We start from the raw sequence: 12,223 nt of genomic DNA, 5'->3' as shown, positions 1-12,223 counted from the left end.
TGGATCTTTCCGGAGCTAAGCAGAGGCGTGGTTGGCGTGGCCACTGCCCGCACCTGGACTGGGAAAGACGGTTTTTCCCCAGTTTCAGGAGGAGGGAGGTGAGGGACTTGCAGGACCTGGTCTAGGAACCTGCAAAGAGAACTCTGGGGTAAGTGGTGTTCTGGCACCGGAGCGGAAAGGGGGGAGGAGGGGGCAGGAGAGGGACGAGAGAAAGAGAAGGGAATGAATTATGCAAAGAAAAAAATCCCCCAATATTCCACAGCAGAGGGAGAGCGCAGCACAGCACTCCCAGGATGAGTCAGCCCGGGTCTCCCGCGCCTAACCGGCTGGCGCAAAGTTCTTTTTAAGGAGAAGAAAAACTCCGCAAATCCTAGGTGGTGACAAAAGAAGCCCGGGCGGGGCGGAGTAAGGAGCTGGAGCCCGGCGCTGGGGCCGAGGCTGCTACCGCGGGGGCCAGGAGCTCCGACGCCCAGCTCTCTCCTTCTCCTTCTGGCCGCGTTAAGCCTCACCTCGCCACCCTGCCTCCCCTCCCGGGCACCTGGCGGCCGGGTTGACATTTGGACCCCCAGCGGCAGCAAGGACGCTCCCTCCCCCTCCACCCCTCCCCCGCCCCTCCCCCACCTGCCCTCCACCTCCCCGCAGAATCGGGAGGCGTCCGGATCCGTAGGCGAGGAAATAACGACCCCTGCAGTTGCATTGCGGAAAACCGCGGCGGCGGCGGCGGCGCTAGGCGCGGACGATGCAAGCGTGGCAGCTGGCGGTTCCGGGGAGCCCAGGAAAATAGCAGAGGAACAGAAAGCGCGCACGCGACGCGGGGAGTCCGTAGGCTCCCGATGCTCCTGGGCTCCCCACGGTTCCCGTTCCGAGCCCTGGACGTGCCTCCCGAGCCGGGCTCCGAGGCGGCAGGCTGCGTGCGGACTTGGGCAGCCGGGAGGGCCGGCGGAGGCAGCTGGCGGTCAGCAGTTTCGGGCAATAATCCCTGCCTCTCTTTCTGTCTCTCTGTATGCTGTGTCTGCTCCTCCCCCCAGACCCCGGAAGCAGGAGGGGAACGGCCCCGGCTCCCGGCAGCCACCCTCTGACCATGCCCCGGTGAGGCGGGCGGACTTCGAGGGCAACTCGTCGCGAACTGCCTGGGCTTAGCCAGCAAGCTGCGAGCTGCCAGGGGCCCGAAACTGCGCGGCAAGGCCCGGCGGGGGGCTATCGTCTATGACTTCTTGGGGCGCCAGGAGGATCGGGGTTTCGTTTTTGCAGGAAGAGCCCAGCGCTGGTGGCTTCAGGTGGCTGCCGCCGCCGTTGCTAGTGCTGTTTCCGCCGCTTGTGCAAGGAGTAGAGACCGGCGAGCAGGGAGACCTCCCGGGCAGCGAGGCATCGGACATGTGTCAGCACATCTGGGGCACACATCCGTCGAGCCCGAGGGGAGATTTGCTGGAACAATTCAAACTGCGATATTGATCTTGGGGGTCCCTGGCTGGCAGTCGGGTTGGAGTGCGAGTGTGCGCTCGCCAGGAAGTGTGTGCGTGTGTGCATGTGTATGTGTGTGTGTGCGCGCGCACGCGCGCCCTGTGGGGATTCCCCCCTTCCCCCCTGTTTTCCCGTCGAGTGATGCACTTGGAATGAGAATCAGAGGATGGAAATAGTCTGGGAGGTGCTTTTTCTTCTTCAAGCCAATTTCATCGTCTGCATATCAGGTATGGGACGCGCTGGAGTCACAGGCGGGTTCGGGTTATGTTGTGGTCTTTGGAATGTATGAGATTTTATTGTATGTAGACAATCAAGTAGCCTCGCGGGGTGGGACGGGAGATGGGTGGTGGCAGAGACCCTTTCAGCTCTGCGGATTTGCTGCCTTCAGAATTGAAGACCTTCTAAACCCAAGGGTGTGTGTGTGTGTGTGTGTGTGTGTGTGTGTGTGTGTGTGTGTGTGTGTGTGTTGGAGGTAGCATCTGCATGGGGTCCTGGAACATAGTAGGGGTGGAGGGATGAGAAAGAAGAGGCAGGTGGGTGTTGATTTTCAACTGCTTTCCTGGTTGAGAACTCTGGAGGGGAAATCGGAGCCTTGGCAAACCCCACCACCATCCCTGGCTTTCAAAGTTCCCAAACTCTGGTGGTTCCTGGTTGAAAAAATGGACGCAGAGCCCTGCCCTGGTATCTAGGCACTTTCAGGAGACTGCAGGATGATGCGGGGACTGGAGAGTACCAGCAGGGCTCAGAGGGATGGAGAGGTGCTCCCTGGCTTCCCCAAACACGTTAGGACCGCCCCAAGTAAAAGCAAAGCCTATCCCAAACAACATAATAGCATAAACACCACTTCAGGTGATGAGCTTTTCTAATTCCCAGTGGCAAGGGTGTACTTACTGACCTCAGGCTACTTGTGCCAGTCTGTGGTTTTAGGAGCTAGTGGGAAGCAAGGACATTGAGATGAATGAAGTAGAGCTTGTGCCTGCCTCTGAGTGTGTGTGTGTGTGTGTGTGTTGGGAAGGATTTTGGATTTTGATTTCCAAACAGTGTTCTTGTTGGTGCAGGGAGTAGGGGGTGTGGAGTGGAGATGTAAGAAAATGCCCCAGGATAAGCAGTATTCCCCAGTTCAATTCTGTTCCTCCTCCCATTGACAGTGTCCACACCATTTCCCTCCACACTTGTCATTTAAGCACCCAGTGTAAGGCCCATTTGCAGTACTCCCCTCTGCCTGCATTCCCTCTGCAGAATTGGGGACTCAGCCAACTTCCCATGAAGTCAGCAGAAGAGGAGATCAGGAACCTTGCCCCTGTGAGCAGGCATATTTGAGCAGCATTGGGGTGGAGGGACATGTTTCCTGCATCTCCCTTCAGCTCCACTAATCCCCACCCTTTAAGCCAGACCAGATTCTGGATATTAAAAACCCTTGTCTGCCCTTACCTGTTTGGGGCTGTTTGGGGCTTGGCCCAAACTGTTTGGGGCTTGGCCACCCTAGTAATAAATTTGCCTCTATAATACTTTGGAGATATGTTGTGCACCTAGAAGACAATAAAAAGTGCCCTGGGGTCACTACAAATCCTTTACTCTTTACCCATCTTACTTCTAGGAGGAAAAATTCCCAGATGACTTGTAAAGGTTTATATCAGTCATATGTCCAGGGATAGATTGGGTGGTATCTCACAAGGCCACATTTTACATCTTTCTCTTCTATGTGCCTCTTTCAAACTCTCTCTCTTTTCTCCATGTTATTTCACTGGTTATAAAATAGTCTTTTCCTACCTCTTTCCAGCATCATAAATAATTTCAAATCAGACAAACCAGCTGAATCCCTTTAAAATTTACAAAAGGTGAGCATTAACTAAAGCTCGGGACCTCCCCATCCTTTGTCCCCAACCCCACTCTTCATTTGGTCAGGCCAGCACAAAGGGGAACCAGCTGAGAATGGGCCTGTTCTTAGCCTCCAAAAGAGGCATTAGTGGGATACTTGTCACAGCTCTACTTGGTTTGGTGTATCAGCAACTAAATTGTATAAATAGAAGCATTAGGAGCAGGTGATTTCCAACCCAGGAGAGTTGCTATGTGGCCTTTCACATGTATTTACTAAATAATCATCATTGCTATGTAATGAGAAGATAAAAGTATAAGCAAAATTGCTAGCTATTAGCTAAATATGGAAAACTAGGGTAGCGTTCCAAATGCCTAGTTAGGATCAGCATTAATTTACACTTTATGAAGACATTTAGGCAGAGATGCAACATTATGGACTGTATATTTACACATTCATAAACTTAACTTTAAAAGGCCATTCTTTCTCCAAAGCCAAGGTGGCTTCCTCCCTCTGTAAGAAGAACTGCTCATTCAGTGATGTCCATGTATGTCACAATTCTGATTAGTAGAGTTATGACTCACATTTGTCACAGTTTGGGGGACTTTGTTTTCCCATCTGGAAGCCTTAAGAGGTATAGGAATGCAATACACTAAGGTTAAATAATTGTGGCTCAGGGAGTGGTTAGTGGGCCTATCATTTCTGTTTGCATGATTTGCAGTTTTAATTTAATCATGAATGAGCTTTACCAAAAGGAATGTAAGCCTGTATTCATAGAAGCTGTTAAATCTTAAAAAGAAAAGCACCTCTCTACCATCTTGGGGTCAATTGCCCTGCCTAGTAAATGGGTACTAATTGTTAGTGAGTTACCAGGAATCTATGATTGATGCATTTGTAGGGTTGGTTTCATTACTGAGGAATACCAGACTAGAAAAGGCCAGCAAAAGTCTGCAGTGTAAACATTCTGCAGAAGGAAAATTTTGGAAGAAAATTTGGCCTATAGAAGGTATATTGACTGAATATCAGTTGGCTTTCAGGAACACTCTGGAACGTTGTAACAGTGTTTTGTTAACCAAAGATTCCTACCCTCATCCTACCCCACCCCCCAAATTAAAAGTACACCCAAAGGAGTTTTCTCCCTGGGTCTATGTGGCTATATTGCTTAAAATACAGACACCTGGGCTTGTATGTTTGATGGCTCTGCATTTGATTGTGATGAAGCTGAGTAAACGGGACTAGGGGTCTGCTAGCTAGCTTAGCCAGGCTTGGCTGGCTGCTGGGGAAGTAGCATGTGTGCCTTCCATTTGAGAGAATTTGGCTACTTAAGGACAACACAGCTAGTCTGAAGAGGGAATGCCATGATCTGGGAGTTCTTGGGGCTCTACATTCGACTCATATTTAATTTTACTGAAAATGTAAGGCAGCCAAGATCTGTGGAGGTGACAGGCAGGCAGGGAGGGAGGGAGTAAGGGAGGGAGGGAGGGAGGGAGAGAGAGAGAGAGAGAGAGAGAGAAAACCAGGATGATATTTCCCTGTGCTAGCAAGAGCACATTCCCTTCTTACAAAAGCAGCACATGTCAGCGAGAATGAATACTTAGCAGCACCAAGAGAGAATTTCTTGGTCCAAAGAGAGCTGTCTGATTTAATTTACACTGCACATCCTACTTCCCTATACTTTACTTCCCTTTACTTCCTTGTTAGTTTATTCATAATAATAACAGCATTAGTAATTAGAATTATGTGGTACTTTCACATGTATTACACAATATTGCCATATTTTAACTCATCTAGTCTCAGAATTTGTAGGGTGATTTTATAAATGAGGCAACCAAAGGTCACAGAGGTTCAGCTTGGAGGATTCACACCCAGTTCTGAGTCAAAATTCAGTGTATCATTTATGCTTTGGTACAAGATTTCTTTTAAATGTTTTTATTAAGTATTCTTTTATTTTGATGTTTCCAATTGAAAGAGTAAATTGTGTTAAATGGATGTAAATCTTAGAGAGTTTGGAAGTGGAAGTTTAGGGTGATTGCAGCCTAGAGCTAGAATTAAGATGGTGTTTGAGTTGTACATGATTGTCATTCAAACAGTTAACACTGTTACTCATTTGCCCCCAGTGCCTTATGATCAGCAATACCTGTAAGAAATGAATGTTTCATACATTCTCTCCCAATCTGAAAATTAAAATGGTTTCACATTAATGGTTTACATTTAGAAATGGGATAATAGTACATACGTCACATTTGTTATATAGATTAAATTAGATAATATGGTCAATGATTTTCACTTAGCACAGTGTCTCAGGCAGAGTAAGCTTGCAATAATATATTTTTTCCTACAAACCTGGCATTGCAGGGTTTGTGAGGAATAGAATAGAACCTTTACCTTCCTCCCTTACAACTTGTTTAAAAGCAAAAAAAAAAATCATTAACTAGTTCATTTTATAACATTGAGTACAAATCCTGCTTTCAGAGAGGTCTTGGCTTAACAACTTTGAAATGTTTCTTAATTTTCTTTCTCTTATAAATGAGACTGGTAACATTAGGCTTTGGGGCATAGTCATGAGTGTAACCCACTTTATCCCTGTGAGCCCAATATGGAGGTGAGGCTTGGAAAGTTAAATAAATCACTGGGAAAAAAGTAGTGCTTATTCCCAGGAGAGCAACAGATCTTTCTTCTTTGTTCTTGTAAATTATAACTCAATATAGACTCAACTTTCAGGTGCTTCCAAAACGGCAAATTGCATATGCTGTCAATATGATTTGAAATAGAAAGTTCCATTATATATAAAAAAGAGTTCCACCCCAATAAAGAATCTGATGATCTTATTGGCAATACGGTTTCTTTAAATCCAGGTTCCCATGTGATGTCACATAGACTCTTCATTGACAGATACCATAGATGACAGATAGCATAGATAGCACTCTCCTGGCAGTGAGATGAGAGGCTTCCTGAGTAATACACTATGGGGGGAGGGGGGGAAGAATTGTCAATGTTGAGAAACATTTTCTTGGGTGGGGAGGGGGCGTTTGATTGCCACCCTAGGCAGTCATACTTAACATCCTACCTTTTCACCTTAATTAAGCATTACATATTTGGGCCTGAGATTTAGGCCAGGAACACATCCAGGTACCATAAATGTGTACAGTAGTAGGCCATTGTGTAAAGAATATGAGAGTTTAAGGACCCACTCTGCAATCAAACTCTGCCTTAATTACCTATGTGACTTTGGGCAATTCTCTTAGCCTCTTAGACTCTCAGTTTCCTCATCTGTGAAATGAAAAGTTATCTTCTTTGCCTATTTCAAAGAATTGTTGAGGGAAACATCAGAGAGTGATCCTGAATGTTCTTTGTGTTATACAAATGTAAAGTATCTGTGTCTTTACTATATTATGGAATGATTGATGCATAAGATATAGCTTTAAAATAAAAGTTGAGATACATACACATAATGTAGAGTGATATTAAATAATACGAATAATACTTAATGGTGTAGATATAGTTGTGAAAGCAAAGTTGTAATGTACAAAATGGATCATGATATAAAACAGTACGAATAATGCCTAATTGTTTCATAAAGTACATAAATCCTATGTAAGAGAGAAGTCCAGACATGAAGGAAAAGGAGGATATTAGATAGATGTTAGAGGTTTGGATAGAAGAGTTGGAGGGGACCACATCATCAGAAGGAGAGGGAAAGGAATGAGTAAGATGTACAGTGAAGACTGTCCCAATTGGAAGAAAAGATTCACTTTAGGAGATACTGGAAAGTTGGGAGGAGCCCACTTAGAGAGCTGTTGAATTGAGAGAATATGGAGTGTCCTAATATATTTAATTTCTTGGTGATTTTTATTTTTTCTTATTATGGATCTTTACATGGATTCAATGGATTGAACTTGTTTAAAATTTGTTTGAAATTCTAACATTTCTTTAGATTTTACATTTGTATTGCATGTCTCCAACTACTGCTCTCAAACCTCTCAAATCTGTTTGAGATTGTAGTTGAATTTTGGGGAGACTTCAGCTTTCCCAACTGTAAAATGGAGATGGTACTTATTTCCCAAGATTGTTGGTCCTACAGGATAATTATAAGGAGCAAAACACTATTTGTAAATTCCTAGCATTGTATATGGAACACAGTAATCACTGACCAAATTACACATATCATATAAGAGTAAGCATGGGCTTTGGAACCAAAATAGGCCTAAATATGAATACTACCTTTAGCATTCATTCTCTGTATGATCTTAGGTAAGTTCTTTACATTCTCTGAGTCTCTGTAAAATCTGTAAAATAAGGATTGGAGAAAATGTACATAAGATCCTGTCAAAGTGCTTGACGTGTGGTAGTCTCTCAGTGAATTGGAGCTGTTCCCATAAAATCATTATCATCAATAACAATACTTATTTTGACATTTTGGACATGTTTTTGTAAATTACAATTAATTTTTCAGTCATTTCTTTGTGTTCAACAAAACTGTATTGCCAGTTAACCATGTGCCAAGCATAGGAATTACAAAAATTAACAAACAACACTTGGTCCTTAGTATTTATAAGATGGTATGCATGTTATGTGATAGAGTTGTGTTCAGAGTGTCATATATATATATATATATATATATATATATATATATATATATATATATATATATTTTTTTTTTTTTTTTCTGTACACGGGCCTCTCACTCTTGTGGCCTCTCCCGTTGCGGAGCACAGGCTCTGGACACGCAGGCTCAGCGGCCATGTCTCACAGGCCTAGCCACTCCATGGCATGTGGGATCTTCCCAGACCGGGGCTCGAATCCATGTCCCCTGCATCGGCAGATGGACTCTCAACCACTGCGCCACCAGGGAAGCCCTGCTTTTTATATTTTTAATTATTATTTTAAATTATTTATATATTTAATTATTTAATATTTTAAATTTATTTAATTATAAAGAAAGAGTTCATTCTGTTGTTAGAAGTTGGAAGATGCAATTGGGGAAGAGGTAGGGTTTATGGAGGAGAAAACAGTTGAGCTAGGGTTGGAAGGATACATGAGATTTCAAAAGAAGAGGAAAAAATAAAAAGAAATACCATGCGGAAAGAATAGTATGTTCTTATACAAGAAGTGATGAAAAACCCCACAGAAGTATGGTGAAATGAGCATATAAAATAGATGGGTTAGATTAAGTGACTATATATAGGCTAGAAGAATAACTTGAGGCCAATTTAAAGGAGTTTGCAAGCTAAGGTAAGAATTTTAGACGGTATCTTTTAGTTATGAGGAGCAAAGGTAGAGATAAAGAAAATGACATAATCAGGTTTGTGTGCAATTTAATGATAATTTTATACTTTTATTGCAATAAGCAATAACTTAGAAACCCAACTACTTCTTGTCAATCTTTATTCTTGCTCACAAAACCTGTTTAAAAAAATACTGGCCTAATAGATTAATTAGGCCATTATGGGACATTCTGAGGGACAGACTTAAAAGAAAAAATCAAAGAGTTGTCCTATCTCTTATGCACCTTCTGTACCCTAATGTTTGAGATTTAGTATTTTCATAATACACAAATGCAAATGTCTCCAATTTTGTACTTGAATAATAATAATAATGTCTTTAGCATTAGATAAAGGCTAAGAGAAACAAATCATCCATACATGCTTTTGTGTTGTGAAGATTTTGTGCCAAGTAATAGATGTGCTATTTGACATGAAACCAATGGTTAAAGCATTGCAAAGCATTTTACATCAGCTTTACCTTATTATACTCTGTACAACTCTTATTTCCAATAGACTGCATGTTCACTTGGGAGAGTATACTCGTGGTCCACTAAATTGTATACCCATTTCACCCTTTCAATAGTCCAGTTAATATAAAGTACCTATAGAGACCTAAAATGAAATGGCTTCCTTTGTTTACTTAATCATTCAAAATTTATTGAGGGTGCTCTATATTTAAGGTACTGGGGATCCAATAGGAATGAGTAAGACAACTGATCTTTCCCTCCAAGAATTCATAACCTTCTAGCAGGACACTGATTTTAAAAATATTAGTAGTTATAGCAGACTGTGATAAGTACTGTAGTGAAAAGAGATACAGCAGTGTGTGAATGGGACAGAGAAGGGGAATCTGACTCATTCTTGAGGTGGCAGTGCTAGAAGAAGGAGAGTAAATAGTGTCAGAGGCTGTTTGGGGTGAGTCTTAAAGAAAGCTAAAGAGTTGGCTTGGAAGATTTTTGCTGATTGCCCAGGAGTGTGATAGGGGAGGGATGATCATAGGAAACAACATTTGTAAAGACAGGGCAATCAGATAGGACATGATGAATTCAGGGGATGGTGAAGAGGTAAGTATGGCAACAACTAGAGGGTGGAGTGTAATGGATGAGGCCAAGATAGAATAGCATATAGGAAATATGATGCTAATAACAGTAATACCTTACATATAATAGTAGTAAAAATTACCCTTGTGCCTCTCTGTGCAAGGAGGGCATATTTTAAGGCTCAGGGGGATAGGTCTAGTTTATACCTTTATCTTCTTTAGGAGCAGACCAGTCAGGGTTAAAGCTTTTGGCTTTAGTCCAGCTATGCTCCGTTTGGCCCAGATCACTAGTTATTTTCCAGTATTGTCTCTAGTTCCATGTAGCTTCCCAGAAGCTTTTGTGACAACTCAGATTTAGACTACAGAATTTACCTCCTTACTTAGTTTGTATTTCTACCCTAGGAAAAAGAGCCAGGGTGCTATTGGTTGACCCTAGATTTTGAAATATGGCAACTATATTTTTATTGCCTTTGTTAATTGAATCTTTCCTGCAACTTTCTGCCATTTTCATCTTGTGTAATCTTAAACAAAACTTTAAAGGATTTATAGCATGTAAGGGTAGGGTGGGTGTTGTGAATGCTAGTGAATGGTCTGGGATTGCCTTTATAACACAGCCATAATTGCTTTTATTAGCAAGATTGGACTGGTAATGGGGTAACCAGTGTTTGGGTTTGAGTTCATTTGCATTAAGGTGCCATAAGGATGGAAGTGGAAAGATCTTCAGTGGTTGTGAAGGAGACAGTCTACAAATGCCTTTCCCTCCTGATTGAGGAGAGGTGGGACCTTTGTCACAGTAAATGGAAAATTAATCTTTAACTTTGTCCTGTACTTAATGCCCATAGGCTGAAGGGGCCGGCAGTAGGAAATGAAGCCTGTGACTTTCAGGTGAATTACCAGAGCCAAGTCCTGCTGTCTTCACAATATATTTGGCAGCAATGCCACAGTTGGAATAAACATATTTGCTGAAGGATATGAGTCAACATATTCCTCTTCTGCTGCTCTCTCTTCCTGCCATACACACAAGTTACCTTTCACCTTTAAGGAAAACAATTTTGATGGCGGCACTTATTGAGTGAGTAGGGACCATTCCTCCTCCATGATTTTGGAATAATATAAATACCTCATAGGATTCTTGAAAAGGATAGATATGTGTATATGTCTATGGAAGGGTTCTCTCCCACTCCGAAGGGGTTTAATGGGTTGGTTCATTAATTTCACAAATGCTAATAAATGCCTCCTATCAGTGAGGCACTTGGCCAGACAGAAGTTAAAATATAGTAAGCTAAACAGCTTTGCCCTTGTAGAATATATATTTAGTGATACACATTTTTTTTCCCCATTGCTCAAACTAGAGCCTGGCATTTTAGTAGATACTCAATAATGAATGAGTGAGTTGATATATAAATGAATAACAAGGATTGATTTAGAATGGCTTTCCTTCCTTCACAGGAGACTGGGAAACAAGATTCAGATCTTGTATGGAGGTTAAGAGGGAGGGAAAATGAAGAAGACTTCTCTGTTAGCTGCCCTCTTGCTTCTACTGCATGCAGTCCAAACTGGAACTTTCCCAGGGAGCAACTTATTATAATCTCCTAGTTGATCTTTATAACTGTGAGGAAATGGTCAGTTAGGTGGTTTGTTGTTTGTTTGCTTGTTAATTTTAGAGAAAAAATAAGAGGAAGTTATAGAAAAAAGGCTCCTACTGTTAATCTTTCAGTAGATATATGGAAATTATACTGATAGTTAGAAAGTGAGACATCGATGAATAATAAATATTTGTTGTATGGCCTGGGTGTAAATAGAAATATGTCACTGGCTGGCTGTCTTGCAGTACACAGTAATGATACCAGCTCCAAGTCACTTACATCTTATAGAATGAAATATAACGTAGTGAAGTCATCATTTTTTGTTATCTCTAACAGGTTCCACCCCTATTTTTCCACTGTTATGAAGACGTTCTTTGTGGCCTTTTAGTTTGTGTCTTTGAAGTTCTGTGTTGTAGTGGCTAAATGAGAGTCCTATGCAATTAAAATAGTGCGTAAGTTGGTGCAGCCTTTCCCCCCCCCCTTTTTTTTTTTTTGGTTCCTCTTGCTTTTAAAATTGCTGAAATTAGAGCCTGACTGAGCCAGGTAAAGTTTTATAATGTTCCATATCTAAAGGTAAAATGTGTCAAACAAATTAAAAATGAGAGTTTTATTTGTGCATTTGCTGTTTAGTTTAATTGTGTGTTCAATTGAAATGCTCATCTTTGATCAGTACTCCTTACAAGCAAGGGACTGTATATGCAAGTGTTTTAGTGTTACAAACATGCATGATACTAGAAGACATTGAGTTAATTTTAATGCTAAATATAATAGAAGAATAGTATCAAAGAAAATTTAGGAAAACAAACTGATTCTTCATAGACTAAATTTTTATTTCCCAGTGTTTGCAATTATAATTTTTTCCTTTAAAGCTTTGTACTTAAAAAAAAAAAACTTTTACATTATATCTTAAGTATTCCCTCATGTTGCTTCCTAGTTGTATTAGTTTAGGAAATACAGGACTTTGTGACTGCTAAACCCCACAGTCTCAGTAACGTAACACAGTAGAAGCTTACTTCCTGCTCACATTAATTGTCTAATTGGTGTCAGTTTGCATGTG

The 12,223-nt window shown here is 41.9% G+C and overlaps 1 protein-coding gene across 1 annotated transcript in view; it reads left to right on the top strand.

Moving 5' to 3' along the window:
• Nucleotides 1-1,627: 1,627 nt before the first annotated feature.
• CA10 (carbonic anhydrase 10) overlaps nt 1,628-12,223 on the top strand; it is a gene marked incomplete at its 5' end in the record, with an annotated part of 526,301 nt that continues 515,705 nt past the window's right edge. Inside the window, one exon of the mRNA XM_081218905.1 lies at nt 1,628-1,688. Within this exon, the coding sequence (XP_081075031.1) occupies nt 1,628-1,688 (61 nt within the window). The remainder of the gene's footprint in view (nt 1,689-12,223) is intronic.

Source organism: Mesoplodon bidens (genome assembly GCF_964165515.1).
Source record: "Mesoplodon bidens genome assembly, chromosome: 19".
NCBI classification, from domain to species: domain Eukaryota; kingdom Metazoa; phylum Chordata; class Mammalia; order Artiodactyla; family Ziphiidae; genus Mesoplodon; species Mesoplodon bidens.
Note: the sequence above shows the minus strand (reverse complement) of the source record. Positions and strands in the feature narration are given on the sequence as shown.